This window comes from Clarias gariepinus, chromosome 17 (assembly GCF_024256425.1).
Source record: "Clarias gariepinus isolate MV-2021 ecotype Netherlands chromosome 17, CGAR_prim_01v2, whole genome shotgun sequence".
NCBI lineage: Eukaryota > Metazoa > Chordata > Actinopteri > Siluriformes > Clariidae > Clarias > Clarias gariepinus.
Window position 1 is genome coordinate 9,469,529 of NC_071116.1, and position 18,381 is coordinate 9,487,909.

Sequence of the window (18,381 nt, forward strand, 5' to 3'; positions counted from 1 at the left end):
ACAATTAAGTTTCCTCGCACTTCCTGAAAAATTATTGCCATTATCGCGATAAAACTTCCCGAGACAATGAATTGAAAAACCGTGGAGAAGAAAGACACCTGAGGGAGGCAGTTGGTGAGCGCGCGCATGGAAAGGTAAGAGCAAATCCTTTATTATCTGTTTGTGACTTATTATTAAGTACTTTTACTTAATAATATCATGTTATAGGCGGCGCATTTCTCTCTATATATATATATAAAATAATTCTTTTTTTTTTGCTAATTGACCCAAAGTTTTATTTTACTCGGGGTTAAAAGATGGCGACTTGGTCTACGTAGGAATGTGCTAGGGATGAAACAATTCATCGAGTATGTACTGTCCCTTTGGCGCAAATTAACATTATTATTAAATGAGGCACGCTTGTTTTATTTGCTGTACGGAACAGTTACAACACCTGCCTCTGTGTGCATGTGTGATAATACTGTATGCTAGTTGACTTACATGTATGCAACTTACGCCAACAATTAGCTAGCTTTGTGTTGCCAGGGTCGCGGTTTTACCGCACAATTGGGGTATTTTAAAAATCCAGTCGCGGGAAAAATTACGGAGCCGCAGGTTGTGTTTTTTTTTTTTTTGGGGGGGGGGGGGTTGCTTTTATAACGTAACGCGGCCCCGCAAAAACCATTTGTCAGTGGAAAATAATAAAGATAAATGCCTAATTTCTAATTTGGATTAATCACAGGACAGAATACCTGGCAACCCACGGACCACTGCAGCGTCAGCTAGTCAGGAGGAAACCTGATTGGTAGAGCGCGTTTGGCGTTTACTGTGCTTAAGTTAAACCGGGAATGTTGTAGTGATTGTACAGTAGAGGTCGTGGATGTAATAGCAGGTACATGGGGAAAAATATGGTAAATATCGCAAAGAATGGGAGACTGGAAAAGGTTTAATGGAATGGATTCGTAGCACTTTGCATGATAAATTCTTTGAAATCGGATATGTGAGTATAAAGAACAAATATAAAACAAGAACATGTCCCGATGTTTTCTGATCCTTTACAAAGATCTATAGATACCTGTAAGTATTTGTAATGGTCTTTCTAAAGGATCAGAATGTCAGGGACAACATGACCTTGTCTTATATTAGTTGTTTATACCTGCAGAGCATATTCAAAGAATTTATCATGCAAAGTGCTTCCACAGTTTAAGTCACTGATCTTACCTCACTGATGCTATTTTTTTGTTTCACAGGTCCATCTTGCTATTTGCAAAGTTAACACATTCAAAGGCTTTATAATGGTAAGTACTGTTGCATTTGCATTGTTGCACTGTTGAAAGTGGCTACTATCACTCCTCTCCTCAAGAAGCCTTCACTCGATCCGTCTGTTTTAAAAAATTATCGTTCTATCTCTGTTCTACCATTTGTGTCTAAAGTCTTAGAAAAGATTGTGTTTCTTGAACTCCAATCTTTTCTTGCTTTAAACAGCTTGTTTGAGCATTTTCAATCTGGTTTTAAGGCGGCCCACAGTACTGAATCAGCCCTCTTGAGAGTGTTAAACGACATCCTTTTAGCCACTGATACGGGGGTTTCTGTGGTCCTTGTTCTTTTAGATTTATCAGCTGCTTTCGACACTATTAGTCACTCAATACTATTACATAGACTAGAGTCTTGGGTGGGTCTTTCTGGCATAGTTTTAAAGTAGTTTCAGTCATTTTTATCCAACAGAAAATATGTGGTTAAGATAGGAGATTTTTCCTCATCGACTTCTTCTTTTCCCTGTGGTCTTCCACAAGGCTCTGTGTTGGCTCCTACTCTATTCTCATTGTAAATGCTACCTCTGGCCTCCATTTTAGGAAACATGGGGTATCTTTCCACTTTTATGCTGACGACACGCAAATCTACTTACCTTTTAAGAAAAATGATGACCTGGCCATGACTACTTTGTTATCCTGCTTAGATGAAGTTAAATCTTGGTTATCTCATAATTTTTTATCCCTTAATGAAAAGAAAACCGAGGTGATAGTCTTTGGCCCTTCGGAACACACGAAGGCCCCTGATCTTGATCTGGGTCCTCTATCAGCCTTTAGATCCTCTCAGGTTCGGAACTTAGGTTTCCTATTAGATGATTCACTAAAACTTGAGAAACAAATCTCTACCGTGATTGGATCTAGCTTTTATCAGCTCCGTACGCTCGCAAAGATTAGACCTTTTCTCACTAATAAGACTCTAGAGATGGCCATTCATGCTTTCATTACAACCCGCCTTGACTATTGTAACTCTCTCAATTATGGTATTTCTAAATCTCAAATCGCCCGTCTTCAACTGGTCCAGAACGCCGCTGCTGAATTTCTCTTAAAAAAGAAAAAAAGGGATCATGTGATTCCGCTTTTGAAAGCCTTTCATTGGCTGCCTGTTCACTTCCGAATTCATTTTAAAATTTTACTATTTGTGTTTAAATCGTTACACCAGCAAGCACCCCTTTACTTATCTGAATTACTGCACCACCATACCCCCCTGAGAAGTTTGAGATCCTGTGACCAGAATCTCCTTTTAATCCCACACTCCAGACTTAAGCGTAGAGGTGACCGTGCTTTTTTGGTTATTGGGCCTCGTCTTTGGAATGACTTGCCAAATGATATCCGAATGACTCCTAGTTTACCTATTTTTAAATCCCTTTTAAAAACCTATTTGTTTTCCATGGCTTACTAGGCGCTACTGTGCCTACTAGTTTCATTAGTTTTGTGTGTATCGTGTACTTTTAGCCTTTTGATGATGTGGATGTACAGCACTTTGGTCAGTCTCACGGCTGTTTTAAATGTGCTATATAAATAAACTAAACCTAAACCATTTCTTGTAAATTTACTTCCCTCGTCTCAAACTCTTCTTTTGTTCTTCTACTTTTTTAGTTGAAGTTTTTCTTTTTTTTTTTTTTTTGATAAACTATTAACCTTTTTATATCTTCCCTTTTTTACCTTGCAAATTCAATAGTGTTTCTTGGTTGCTGGTTAAAATGGCTCAAAATAAAAATATGACTTTTAATTGGCTGGTTAAGAAGGACATAATATAATTACTTTTAATACAGAAGGTGCTTCTGTCACACACTGTTTTGCATATCTTAAAAGTCCAAAGCAATCTGATGCATATGTTGCTCCACAACATCACACAGTCTCCAAACCTCTTCCAGTTGTCCAGTAGGGGTCCTTTTTTTTAATACATTTTGTTAAAGGACCTACTTACATTTAGACATTTATTATTATATTTTTTCCAGACTGCTCTCAAAACAGACTGCTGCATAAAAACGTAAGTCTGCCATATAATAAAATGTTTAAATCCGTTACTCTGATTTGGTGGCGCTTAGTTGGAGACAGGTTTTTGGACTCCATTGAGTTACATGATATCTTGTCTCTTTTGTACAGGGCATGAATTAAGATGCCATCAAGGAGGCCATTAAAGACACCACTGTTGGTATTTATGTTCTTAAACAACATACAGTAGTGGTTATGCTGCTCGGACTGATGTATGCTCTAAACCTCAGCTACCCTGCCAACCGTCGCTTCACGTTTGAGGTTGTTCCATAGATTTTTATGGAACCGGATGGAGGTACACTTTTTAACAAAGCACTCACTCACTCATCTTCTATACTGCTTTATCCTGTATTTAGGGTCGTGGGGACCTGGAGCGTATCCCAGGAGACTTGGGGCACGAGGCAGAGTACACCCTGGACAGGCTGTCAATCCATCACAGAGCACACACACCCCCATTCACACACTACGGGCAATTTGAATCAGAATCAGAAAGAGTTTAATTGCCAAGTACGCTTGCACGTACAAGGAACTTTGACAGAGTGACAGAGCTTCCAGAACTAAAAACAAATGACAAGACAAAACAGCACGACACAAGAAGAAGAAGAAAAAAAAGGTTCAAATGGAGTAGGGTGTGAGATTTTTAAATAAGTTACAAAAATATCTGAAATCTGTGGTATTATACAGTATATTGCACTGTGGTACTGTACACAATATTGCACATATATTTATTGACCGTTAGAATGATGTTCAACTGTTTAACGCCAATTAGTCTCACATGCATATCTTTGGACTGTGGAAGGAAACAGGAGTACCCGGAGGAAACCCACAAAGCACGGGAGAACATGCAAACTCAATCCAGACAGAGACGGGAATCGAGCCTGGTCGGGAATCGAACCTGGAGGTGCAAGGCGACAGTGCTAACCACTATACCACCACAGACTACAGTAGTTCAATGAAAAGGTTACAGAGTCTGAATTTAACACAAATAGATAGTTTAAATTTTATGAACACTTGAATTGTTCATAAAGGCATTGCTACTATATATTATTAGCATTTTTTTTATGAATTCACTGTAACTTTACAATGTTTTCTTTTATGAATTCATTATTTAAACAGGTTTTTAACATTTTTGGTTTGCAGAGTTAGCAAAACAGTTTTTTTTTTTTTTAGGGATGCACCGAAATGAAAATTCTGGGCCAAAAACGAAACCGAAATTTTTGGATGCACTTGGCCGAAAACCGATACCGAAACCGAAAATGGCTTCATTAAAAAAACGTTTAAAATATTTTCTTTTTGTTTGTATTAAAAAAATGTTGCATATTGCAACTTTGCTGTCCTCATCTGAAACTTTGAAGTGCTTCCAAACCGCCAACATACTCCGTGTTTAATGCGTAATGACAGCGCGAACGAGACGGGAGGATGGGAGAGGCGTGGCGACAATTTCGGCTTTTATTTTCGGCGCTTTCTTACGTTTCGGCCGAAACCGATAATGCTATTTCGGCCGAAAATTTTCGCCGGCCGAAATTTCGGTGCATCCCTAGTTTTTTTATTTGCTATATTGAATATATATATATATTTTTTAGAGTTATTCCTTATCAAAGGTTGTTTACGCTGGGTTGTCTTTTTAGTGGTTTAGCCATTTATAATAATTTGCCTTATTCACTTATGTTGCCACATTTAGTGAATTTTCTGTGAAATTATTTTTCTTCAAAATTTACTTTGTAACTCTTTACACTTGCATTTTGCTGTGACAGTAAATTATACATGATTTGATGCAATGTCTGGTTTGCAAAGTTTTAATGGTCAGTAGAGCATGTTTGTATAAAGACCTGATTCTGCATTTTTTGTCAGTGTGATTTTTTTCCATTGATTGTTTTCTATTTGCACACACTTAAACCTGAAACCTATAAATTGCCTACTATATGTCAGGAACATGATAAAATTACTGTTAAATTACATTTAACATTTGAATAATGTAAGCACTAAAAAATTGTTAGATTTTGCAATGATAATGGAGTATCATAGACATAATTCGATTCCATTACAATTACACAATCGATATTACATTAAATGATAAAAAATTATGTGGTTTAGCAGGGCACATTTTGTGGGACTGATGTACACATTAAAATCAAAGGATTATTTTTTTCAGTGTGTATGCACATATACATTTTTACATACACTATATATATAGTGCACAGGACTGCTGTGCAAATCAGAGCATTATCTGATTGTATTGCAGAATGCTTTTGGATTGCAGAATATTTCAGTTTCAACTGGAGATCTATGATCTATACTTCCTTTTTTCTATAACTGTATATTATAGCCATGTTTTAAAGTAAGTATTTTACTAAAGTAAAGTATATTGTTAAATAACGGCAGTGAAAAAACTAATATATGTTATTAGTCTGGGGCTATATTTGCCTAATACTAAGACCTGCTATAATCAGATGGTTTTTTATTAAGTTTTATTTTTATTACACAAACCATATAGAATTAAAAGGACTAAATATAGGATTAAAAGAACTAACTTTAGAACATAACTGTACTTTACAGTATATTCAGTCAAAGGAAAAAGGAATTATAGTCTCCTTTAAATTGATGTTTTATTTGTCAGAGAATAAATAACAATTACTGTATGTGGTCCTCGGGGCCACTGCTTGGACCCCAACCTTGACTAGGAGTTCATTTCAACCGGAATAATTGGAACTGAAATAACTGGGGCTCTTGAAATAATCCTTACTTAACCCCCTTTATGGCACCCATAGTGCTCCTATAAACACTCTGCCTCCTTCCACAAAAGAAGTGTAACTATTGGACATCAATGAAAGTACAACATTCGGCAGTTTGTTTTAATGAAACACTCGGGTGTCTAAATCGTGTCAAGAAGAAAGGACATCAGACATGACCTCATGAGTCTGGGAAGGATTATAGGGCAATCTCCAAAAAATTTGCCATTCTACTTGCAGACGCTTTTACGAGTTGAGAAAAAAAAAATCCCGAAGAGTTACATCATGTGACCTACAGGCCACTTTAGGCAAATTAAATATTTACATTCATGAAAGCACACTCACAAAAAGTCCTATAGTTTCTCAGCCACACTGAAATATAGCTTTCATGAAAGGTTGGCTAAAAACTCTCCGAAAGTTTGTTAGCAAACAGTATGTCCAAAGCACCTGAACTTAATATTTAAGAAAGAATTCCATATATTACCATAAAGTGTAATGTGATACATAAATACATGTGAACCATTACTGAACAGATACAAATATTTTCTTTTTTCTTGGTTTTGCAAGTTCTTAAATATTAACTGACACAGTAAAAGGTGAAAAATTATGTCCTAAACCTCCATGTATAATTGGGCAGAACATTATATAAGATGTACAGTATCACATTTCATCTTTAATTGTCAATCAGAATGATTTGTACTGTATGTCTATAGAATGAGTATTACCTTTTTATTTATTTTGTATGAGACAGACAGATAGATGGATTAGATAGATAGATAAAGAAAATGCACACAATTTATTGACTTAATTAGGCTCTTTTATCTGGCTTCATGAAAAAAAACACTTCTCAGAAAGCAGGATGTAGAATTATACACCATATAATCACAATTGGTTTCAGGCAAAAAAACAACAACAAACAAACCAAAAAAGAAAACCAAAAAAGAAAAAAAAATGCAGTATACATTACATGAAATCTAATAAGAACATACAATCACTTCTTGGTCATCAAGTTCATGTTATGAAAGTGCATATTCTGTATTTTGGAATCTGTTGATGGCTGGCATCCAAGAACTTCATTTTACGCTGGTTTTCAAGAACATGTTTCTCCCTTCTCTTCACTTACTCTCTCACTCAGCAATTTAGCTCAATAAGTTTCAAAATGAAAATCATTCTCTTTTCACTGTAAGTCACTACATAAAGTGGCAGAAAACATATTGGCACTTTTTTAAGTTTCCTCCAATGTTACTGGTGTCTATCATTTCATTTATTTGGTTATGCAAAAAAGATACTGTTTTGTTACTAATATGCTATAGTGTTCTCTTCCCATTTTATATTAGTCTAATGTAATGGTCAGCCTGTCAGTAGTATGATCAGTTCTTTCTCACGATCATGCTGTGTGCTTGCTCACATTTGCTAATCAATCTGCTGCATTAAGCATTAATTCACTAGACATTAGTTTTTGTCTCCTGTGTCACTAGGAGTTTTTTTGCTAATGCATTATAAGCCAACATAGTTTAGGGTTTTTCAGCAAATGGCAAGATGGTGGAACAAAACAAAGATGTTTCTTCTTGAGGAGTTATAGTGTGGTAATATGTTAATACTGTGATGTTGGGACAAAATGAAAAGAAAAAAGTCATCATAAAATTAGCAAGGTCTTAAAAGATCAGACCGGATGATGTGTGAGAGCTACACTACTTGTCACTTGAATTGATATGACTCAAGTCAAATACATATTCAGTAAAAACAATTAATAATAAAACAGTATTTATGGAAAAAAGATAATATAATTTAAAACCACAGTTTGTAGTGTAAATGAGTAATGGAGTTGGTTTGGAAAACTTTGCTCCATTTTAATTAACCAAACTTAATATAATTCTACTTCAATTGAATGGGAACAAATAAAGATATATCTAATTGTGCAATATACTGTATATGAACTTTTACATTTCAGTGTTTTATTACTATCATTAACATTTTATTTAAGAATGTATAATGGATGAGTATGATAAAATCACGGTCCTCAAAAGACAATGAGACTGCAAAACTAGCAGAATGGCCTATCAAAAATATAATCTTTATTTAACATGTGTAACTATTGCAAAAATAGTCTTTAAGCTTAATAAAAGCTTAACAGAACTGAGAGATGAATTCATGTACAAATTTTGGAAAGTTTAAGACCTCAATTCAACCTCATTCTTTAGAACTTTAATGAGCTCCAACATCAATTACATCCAGTTTGCAAAACTTTCCATACCTTGTCAGAATGTAGGATGTCTGTTCAGTTATTTGGATGTGCTTATCCAGCTTTGCTATTAATTGGTTCAAAGAAGGACTAACATCCCTGTCAGTAAAGGGGTCTGCTCTCATGCGGCACACTCAAAGTGTTTGTGTAATGTAGAAGAAGAACTCCATGTCCATGGCTTGGTGTGGGACACAGGAGCTTCCACCATGAATAACAGGGATCAGTGCTCCATCCAACTCATTCATATATTTCTGAGGCAGAAGGCTTCCGCCTGAACCCGCTTGGTATTCAACCTAGGGAAAATGATTAAACAAACAAAAAATTTATATATAGTATAATATATATTAATTCAGAAATCAGCGCTGATTGCTAGTGTTGTTGGTAGTGCTAATTTCTGAATTAATAGGTTGTCACATCAACATAAAAATGTATAGACTGCATTGAGTATATAATTTATGAATTACTGTACTGTACATGCTACAGCCTAGAAGAACAGGTAGGACAAAAACAGGGCAGTCCACGCTACTACAAAGAATTGTTTAAATGCATCCATGTGCATAGACACATGGATCTTATTTCGTCTCCTGTTAGAAAATGGGCTATAACAATTTTTTAAATAGTTTAATAAGACCATTACCATGTCAGTATCAGTAGAGACGCGTAGTGCAAGATGGTTAATTCCATTGGCTATAAGTACAGAGAGGTGAGGACACAGCGCTGCACAGCTGGCAGTGGAAATCTCTCTTTGGAACTGAGAGCAGGAGATGAGAACCGCAGACTGAGAGCAGTCTTGATTCTTCAGAAGGTAAAACACCTTATGGGAACAAATGGGAAAAAGAGCAAGGAAGTGAATATGAAGGGTACACTGGACTTTGTCGTTTCCCCTTAAGGAAAATGCATGCAAATTTTATAAAGACGCACCTCAGTGCACTTTATAGTCCGTCCATCCATCTCAAACTCAGAGTCCTGCTTGACGTTGATACTGGACACACCTTCTAGAGACTTCCCGTCTATAGGGCTGATGATGCTGGAAATGAAACACATTTACATTTGACAGGGTGTCAAATCAGGGCAAAATCAGGGCAAAAAACATACACACATACAGTTTGCTCAAGGATTATTGTCAAAAAAAAAAAGGGTTTTCGCCACAGACAGTATACTCCCCTTGTCTTGGTAAAAAAAGAAATAACCCACCATCAATAGGCATCTAAAAAAAGCAGCTTGATTAAAATTGAAACACCAAATCTATTTCTTTCCCTTTTCAGAGTGCAGAAAGGCTGCTTTGAACACCACTAATTAATTGGCCAGCAAAAATGGGATTTGCATAAAAATAGAAAGAAGCAAGTGTGACAAAGTTAGCAGGAGAACTCGTATTCTCCAACAAGCTCAGTAAAACCTTAAACCTATTTCACTTTTAGCACTGTGCAAAAGTCTCCGGCACATACAAGAATATGGCATAAGCAAAAGATGCTTTCGAAAAATTTCTGCATGAAAGAAACTTCTATAAAGAGCAATAAAGAGCAATAAAATAAATAGAAAATATTTGGAGTAAAACTCATTGCTTAAAATCAGGAGTTTTAAACATATTTGTGCAGTTTTATAAGAAAACAGCTCTTAGGTTTTACTGAGCTTGCTGGAGAATATCAGTGCTTCTGATAACTTTGTCACACTCGCTCCTTCCTATTTTTATTTTCTATTTCCTACAAATCTCAGGAGCATACATTTTTGTTTTCATCTGAAAAATGGTCTGTTTTGTACTATATACATTGTACTATGTTAAAATAATGTTATTTATTTATTAATTTTTGAGTTATATATGGAAATACTGAATGATTTTGTACATAATTATGCAGACATGATAAACTTACAGTGCATCCGGGAAAGTATTCACAGCACATCACTTTTTCCACATTTTGTCATGTCACAGCCTTATTTTAAAATGGCTTAAATTCATTTTTTTTCTCAGAATTCTACACACTACACCCCGTAATGACAAAATGATAAAAAAAAAGTTGAGGAAGCACATGTACATAAGTATTCATCAGGCCTATAAGGTAGAGTGGCCAGATGGAAGCCACTCCTTAGTAAAAGGCACATGGCAGCCAGGAGTTTGCCAAAAGGCACCTGAAGGACTCTCGGACCATAAGAAAAAAAATTCTCAGGTCTGATGAGACTCTCTGGCCACTCTACCACATAGGCCTGATTGGTGAATTGCTGCAGAGATAGTTGTCCTTCTGGAAAGTTCTCCTCTCTCCAAAGAGGACCTCTGGAGCTCTGATAGAGTGACCATCGTGTTCTTGGTCACCTCCCTGACTAAGGCCCTTCTCACCTGATCGCTCAGTTTAGATGGCCGGCCAGCGCTAGGAAGAGTCCTGGTGGTTTCAAACTTCTTCCACTTACGGATGATGGAGGCCACTCTGCTCATTGGAACCTTAAAAGCGGCAGAAATTTTTCTGTAACCCTCCCCAGATTTGTGCCACATTTGTGTCTCGGAGGCAATTTCAAAACAAGACAATTTCTTTGACTTCATGCTTGGTTTGTGCTCTGACATGAATTGTCAACTGTGGAACCTTATATAGACAGGTGTGCGCCTTTCCAAATCATGTCCAATCAACTGAATTTACCACAAGTGGACTCCAAGTAAGCTGCAGAAACATCTCAAGGATATGCCCAAGCTCAATTTTGCAAACGCAAATGTGAATTTTATGTACATGTATGTGCTTTCTCAATTTTTAAATTTTTAATAAATTTGCAAAAATCACAAGTAAACTTTTTTTCATGTTTTGATTATGGGGTGTTCTGAGAATTTTTTTTTAAAATCCATTTTGGAATAAGGCTGTGACATGACGTAAAATGTGAAAAAAGTGATGCGCTGTGAATACTTTTCGGATGCACTGTATATAACAAAATTCGTACAGCATATAATATGGTACCCAAGACTTTTGCACAGTACTATAGGTCATTTCTTAATTAAAAAAAAGTTATACTAATAAAGTATACTAATAAAGTTAAGCCCACATTTTCTTTACTTTTTGGTAAAGGCCTTGTTTGTATATCTTGTATATATACTGTACAACAATAATAAAAAAAGAAATTAAGATTGATCTTTTTCCATATCACTGCAAGAGGGCACAATTCATCCTCCTCCAGCTGCGTTCACCTTGTCCATGTTATTTGTTTTGTTTGTACTGAAAGATGACGGCTGACTTCTTGACCTTAGAGTAATTAATCTCAGGCATCTTGTGTACTGTGCTCAATTTTTTTTCTGGTTTAGGGAACCAGAGTGGTAGTGTGGGTGAAGGAAAATTTCTTGTTCTTTTTACTTGTGCCCATTATCATGATTAGCCTCTTGAGTACCTTTGAGTAATCTTTGTACCCAGTTGGTGTACAGCTTTCATGGAAATAAAACAAAGACGACGGCTCACTTTTTCTAACGGTGAGGTAATGCAGGAAATGCACGTCAGGTTTAAGCCTGGAGTGAATACTGTAGGTGGTAACTGGTTCGGCTCCTGACCTACTTTCATTATTTCACAGATTATAGCAGAAATACGCTACCTTAATTCATTTAGCTGATGTTCCAAACAAAGTACATAATGGCATCTAGAATGCAACTGCAAAATAAAACTGGAGAGAGAGATGGTGAGGCCTCTAGTAAATCAGATGACCCTGCGCCTCTCCCCAGGGATGCACCCGCTCTACCCGACAATCTTGAAAGGCTTCGTTCCTCCTATCGTAAAGAAGTAAATACGCCACCTGTGAACACGACTCTGGAACAAGTAAAATCATACTATGAAGACCACGACCAACATCTGCGCAAGGTAAAGACGGTCTAAATGATCATAGTGACAGGCTGGTAAGTGTCGAGGCCTCTGTAGACACGCTAAGGAAGGAAAACGAGTATCTAAAAAAGAAGCTAGATGATCTAGAGAACCGTTCACGGAGATCTAACATGAGGGTCAGGTGCATTCCCGAAAAGCTTGAGGGGTCAGACCCAATTAAATTCATGACAGTCTTTTTTGAGGAAGTATGGGGTAATGATTTATTTGAAAGACCTCTCTTTATTTCGCGAGACCATCCTATCGATCCCAAGCTACAGTAAATAACGATGCCAAGGCCAGTCAGAGCAAACCCAGATATTCTTGGTGTACTTTAATTTTTTTCAAGACAAGCACCGTAACTTCCAATTTAGCAGACAGAAAAAAAATGTGCGTTTTCGTGGGAACAGGGTGTTTTTTCATGAGGACTTTAGTGCTAAGCTTGGTAAAAAACAAGCGTCATTTAAGGATGTGAAATCGCAACACTACAATAAAGGAGTCAAATTCGCCCTCCTGTACCTGGCAAAGCTATGTATTACTCACGAAGGAAATCTACTCAGAAGAAGCCAGCGATTTTTACTTCTCTCATTGAGGAGAAATACATAACTTTATCCTTAAGGATATCATTTTTGTTGTTAAAACGAACTAGGGCTAGACTTTCTAATTTAGAAACCTTTAGTATTATATAGGCTTGTAATCTGTAAAAAATAAATAAATAAAATAAATACATCTCCGTACATCTTGTAAATTAATCGAATCATTTTCGTTATATATTTTATAATGGTATTAGTTTTTGTTTAAATAAAACTAATAGCAACACCAAACGAAACGGAGCATAATCGTGGTGTTTGCTTATGGCTATGACATAGAATAGGTAATTATCTGCTGTGGTAGATCTGATCTGATTTATTCAAATGCAATAGAATGAATGAACTAATTAATTTTCCCAAAACGTTATAAAATTAAGTAGAGCTAAATCCTTAAATCTCCTTATAAAATATTGATGATTATTATATTATATAATATATATTATATTATTATATCGCTGCGGGAATGAATGGCGAATTAATTATTCACAGGGGAATATATATACAGAATGAAACCTGAGATAGTTACATATACTGTACCACTGAATGACGCAAAGACAGTATGCGTGATCCCTTGCGCCATATGCTGAGAGAAATGCAGATTGGAAAAGGCAGGAAACGGCATGACCGCCGCGCAGCTGTCAGGAATTTCACGTAAATGAGAGTAAAATGGCTTTATACTGGCTTTTACTGGTGCGATTAAAAAAAATGTAAGCATAGTAATTAAGCTCATAGATCTAGGAAAAGTCACGAAAGGAGGTCAATTATTGCGGTCAAAATGACCGGTGCTCGGCGCTTCTTGTGTTAACAAGCAAGTTCTTATACTTACAGTGTTGCTGTGGTAACTGTGGTAAATTACTTTTGTTACAGCACAATGTTTTATATATATATATATATATATATATATATATATATATATATATATATATATATATATAAAATGTATATATATATTCACCTAAAGTATTATTAGGAACACTTGTTCAATTTCTTGTGCAATCATCTAATCAACCAATCACATGACAGTTGCTTCAATGCATTTAGGGGTGTGGTCCTGGTCAAGACAATCTCCTGAACTCCAAACTAAATGTCAGAATGGGAAAGAAAGGTGATTTAAGCAATTTTGAGCGTGGCATGGTTGTTGGTGCCAGACGGGCCAGTCTGAGTATTTCACAATCTGCTCAGTTACTGGGATTTTCACGCACAACCATTTCTAGGGTTTACAAAGAATGGTGTAAAAAGGGAAAAACATCCAGTATGCGGCAGTCCTGTGGGTGAAAATGCCTTGTTGATGCTAGAGGTCAAGCAAGAATGGGCCGACTGATTCAAGCTGATAGAAGAGCAACTTTGACTGAAATAACCACTCGTTACAACCGAGGTATGCAGCAAAGCATTTGTGAAGCCACAACACGCACAACCTTGAGGCGGATGGGCTACAACAGCAGAAGACCCCACCGGGTAACACTTATCTCCACTACAATTAGGAAAAAGAGGCTACAATTTGCACGAGCTCACCAAAATTGGACAGTTGAAGACTGGAAAAATGTTGCCTGGTCTGATGAGTCTCGATATCTGTTAAGACATTCAAATGGTGGAGTCAGAATTTGGCGTAAACAGAATGAGAACATGGATCCATCATGCCTTGTTACAACTGTGCAGGCTGGTGGTGGTGTAATGGTGTGGGGGATGTTTTCTTGGCACACTTTTTAGTGCCAACTGGGCATCGTTTAAATGCCACGGGCTACCTGAGCATTGTTTCTGACCATGTCCATCCCTTTATGACCATCATGTACCCATCCTCTGATGGCTACTTCCAGCAGAATAATGCACCATGTCACAAAGCTCGAATCATTTCAAATTGGTTTCTTGAACATGACAATGAGTTCACTGTACTAAAATGGCCCCCACAGTCACCAGATTTCAACCCTAAAGAGCATTTTTGGGATGTGGTGGGAGCTTTGTGCCCTGGATGTGCATCCCACAAATCAAGTCGTTCTAGTACAACTAGACAAACTACTCAACTACACCAGTAGTGGATTTACCACAAGCTCTAAATAAGTATTGATTTTTTGTAAAATTTAGCAGACCATATGTATTACCCTGTATTGTTGGGAGCCGTCCAGTCCACCCAGCGTATGTTGACGTTTTCTCTGTCCTCTGGCGCTGTGTCAGTTTTCCCACAGGTGATTCGGAAGTCTTTCTGATCCTGTAAGGCCTGGCGCAGAGCCTCCATTGTCTCCGGGGGGATTTGCACCATTAAACCATCTGAATGATTCACAGATAGAGCAACACTTAATCAACAGCTATAGGTATAGATTTTCAAACGGACTCAAAATGTACCTTTTAATTAAAAAACAAACAAACAAAAAAAAAACATGACGAATGATTACATAATAATAACTACCACGAATTATTACATAATAATAACTACTACGAATGATTACATAATAATAACTACTACGAATGATTACATTATAATGAAAGCAAACAGGGATTGTCATACAACACAAATCAGATTATACATGATGCCTCACATAGTCTACATTTGTTTACTATGTTACTGTGCATGTAGATTTTAAGCTAGCAAAACTTAACCTTTTAAATGGGCTTTGACTGAGTACCTTCAACAATACTAGATTTGGCAATATATCCTGAAGAGGCCTTCAGAGCACCATTAAAAACCACAAAGCTCGCCCCGGTCACTAAAAAAAAAGAAAGCATTAGATGAAAAAGTTGACAATGGAATGTTACCTTCGAAAACAACAAATGCATATGTATGCTAGTGTTGAAGCCATCTAACCTCTTCTGGTCTTTCCCTGAATGCTGTTGGCTTGTGTCTGGTAGCTTCCATCCTCGTTCTGAACACAGATCAAGTGCGAGTCTGCTTCAGTACTGAAGCAAGCCCCGACACTTATTACATGCTCGTTGGAAGAATTCACTACTTTCAGCATCTGTAAGTGATGCACTTTTTAGCACAACAATCAACAACCAATGAATATCTTAAGAACCACTGAAATGTGAAAAATGTCTGTAATATCACCTCATTAAACTTTGACTTGGGTATGTCAATATAGCTGTTCCCTACTTCCATGTGTATCCTCAGGGCATCGACCACAGGCAAACTATACTGGTAGTTTCTCAGGTCCTGTGGACAATTAATAAACTTCTGTTAGCACAGATATCGCAAAATGCTGCATGTGTATGAGAGTCATTAAAGAGGAAACTGAATTTGAGTAGCCAGTTTATTATCAAAGTAAAATAATACAATACGAGCTCCAAAAACTCTCTACTGTTTAGCCTGTGCAGGGTCACAGGGGGCCTGGAGTTTAAGGGACTTAGGGCACCAGGCATGCTACACCCTGGAGGGAATCAAGCACAATCACACACACACAATCATGGGGAATTGAAAAACACCAATTAACCTACACCACATGTCTTTGGAGGAAACCCAACATGGAGGGGAGAACATGCAAACCAAACAGAGACCGGTGGCGAGATTTAAACCCCAACCCTGGAGGTATGAGGCGGCAGTACTAATCCATAAGACATGGTGCCTCATAAAAATCTATACTGCAGGCACTTACTGCAAGCAGGTTCATGATGGTATGTCCCGTCTCTCTGAAGACAGGTTCACGGAACCGCACACTGACCAAAGGACACGGATACACTGGCAAGACAAAAAAAAAAAGGGACATGATAAAAAAGGCTGAATGGGAATTGCAGCATAAAAAATACTTTTTGGTTTGGCTGAAATAAATCTTCCTAGATAAAAGGGCATTGCATGACCAGCGGGCTTTTAAACAGTTGTATAAGCAGTTGTTTCTACTTTGCTGCCATCAACAATCATCCTAGGTAAAAGTGACCTAGCTAAAAGCTAAAGACCTTCGGAATGTCCACAGTGAAAGTATTTATACAACCGTTTATAAGCATGCTGGAAACTTTGTGCTTGCTGTTTTAATTTTTTTTTTGGTGTTTATGAGAGGGGAGGTGTTTAAGGTCTGATTTCATTTTATTACCCAGTGACAACACCAGAAATGTCCCAGCTTAGTAAGATTTCTTAGTCACAGCTCCTAGAATGTGTTTGCCTGTGACTAACTGCACTGCTGGGCCAAAAAAAGGTCATTGTATTAATTAAGGTAATTTAATTAGATAATTACTGCAATGATTAGCTGTTTCAGCTGGCAACAATTCATTTAACCCTAACCGATGAAGTCAGTAGCTTCCTTTTCCTTAAACAACCATGTCGAAAAATGTTTCTAGTGGTTAGGGAAAAAGGTTACTGTGTTTCAGAAGAGTCATATAATAATCAAATAATAGGTCCTGCATCAAGAAAAGAAAACCACTAAGGAGATTGCTAAAATTATTAGAGGACCTTACTTCAAATTATTTAAAGACTTATACAGTACATACAGTAGGGTGGCCTGATATCTTACAACATCAACCACATAATCTTGGCCAGAAATTTGATTGAAACATGGTGAATGCGCAGCATACAAAAAGCTGGAGATTCATAATCTGATGTGTTTAAATATGCTTTTAATCAAATTTGAGGCAAATTTAATTACACAATCACAGGTCTTGATTGTTATGAATTTCTTTCTCTGTACACCGACCGTGAAGTTTGTTACACGGATTGCAAATACAATGTTAGTAATCCACAACCCCCATTCCATACAAAAGCGCATTACAATTTGCTCAGACTCTTCCATAGTCCCACTGAGCTAAACTAAGTTGGTATGTTTCAAAGTTATGGTTTATTTAGTACAAATTTAACTCATTTAGGTAACCGGAACTAGCCATATGGCTAACCTAAACTAGCAATATAGCTGTACGGCCATTTCTGTGAAAAGAAAAATTTACTAACACACTGTTGTTGTGAAAGATGCAAACTCGACTGTTGAATGTGAATGTTACCACATGTAATGTTTATCCACTGACTGTTACTGTTTATAATTTTAATAAAGTAACTGTCACAGTATATTGTATTCTAATAATGTTATACAGTATTGTTATTAAGAGTGAGTGTTCCTCCATCTAGTGCTTATAATGAAATTACCTTAGTCTTAATTATAAAGTGACTGAGGTTCAAAACAATGTAATTGTTATTGTACATTGTGCAATGATCACTAGCAGAAGTGAATCAAGATGCAGGCAAATTTCAAACGGAAAATTGGGGAAAATATGACAGACTCACCATTACTTTCTATTCCCATACTGAGAACTAAGCGGAGGGGGAACACTTTAGCCCAGGGTACCTCCAACTTATGAATGAGGACTCCAAACAGGAAGAAACTGTGAGGCAAGCCAAGACCATCCAGAGACTGAAAGCTCTGAGAGACAAAGAGGATGCCACCATGTTCCTTACTGCCCAGAAAACTGTCAGCAAACGTCACATTGCCAAGTTCCTCAATATATTTTCCTGTAATCAAAAAAGAGCATGAAAGACTAAATTCAGAAAGAGCATAGAAGCGCAAAAAACAACATGACCTTGATATATTCTTTGTGCTCTGATAAGTGCTAACAAGATACCTTTTTGTGCATCTTGGTATATGTTTATGTAAAGACCAAAGATGTCTCTAGGCAGACTGTTCTCCTCAGGGAGACATTCTATAACGAATGCAAGTTCTCTCTGTCCGACTCCCTGAAGACCATTAGAGCTCAAACACCAGCACTTCCGCCCACAACCTAAAACACAAATCTACAGTTAAAAGTCAATTAAAAAGC

At 37.0% G+C, this 18,381-nt stretch overlaps 1 protein-coding gene and 1 long non-coding RNA gene across 4 annotated transcripts in view; one reads left to right on the top strand and one right to left on the bottom strand.

The window, feature by feature from the left end:
* Positions 1-59: 59 nt before the first annotated feature.
* On the top strand, positions 60-5,105 carry LOC128505646 (uncharacterized). The gene is made up of 5 exons (XR_008355597.1): positions 60-134; positions 1,230-1,277; positions 3,248-3,279; positions 3,396-3,579; positions 4,084-5,105. It is a non-coding gene; the product is annotated as an uncharacterized LOC128505646 (long non-coding RNA).
* Positions 5,106-6,790: 1,685 nt separating this feature from the next.
* zfyve16 (zinc finger, FYVE domain containing 16) overlaps positions 6,791-18,381 on the bottom strand; it is a 28,813-nt gene continuing 17,222 nt past the window's right edge. For all 3 annotated transcript variants that reach the window (XM_053515961.1, XM_053515959.1, XM_053515960.1), the window contains exons 9-18: positions 18,187-18,342; positions 17,852-18,076; positions 16,242-16,324; positions 15,698-15,802; positions 15,458-15,608; positions 15,279-15,359; positions 14,757-14,922; positions 9,177-9,282; positions 8,893-9,069; positions 6,791-8,548 (exon numbers count right to left, since the gene is read on the bottom strand). In XM_053515961.1, coding sequence (XP_053371936.1) covers positions 8,390-8,548; positions 8,893-9,069; positions 9,177-9,282; positions 14,757-14,922; positions 15,279-15,359; positions 15,458-15,608; positions 15,698-15,802; positions 16,242-16,324; positions 17,852-18,076; positions 18,187-18,342 — 1,409 coding nt within the window. In that variant the 3' untranslated portion in view covers positions 6,791-8,389. The remainder of the gene's footprint in view (positions 8,549-8,892; positions 9,070-9,176; positions 9,283-14,756; positions 14,923-15,278; positions 15,360-15,457; positions 15,609-15,697; positions 15,803-16,241; positions 16,325-17,851; positions 18,077-18,186; positions 18,343-18,381) is intronic.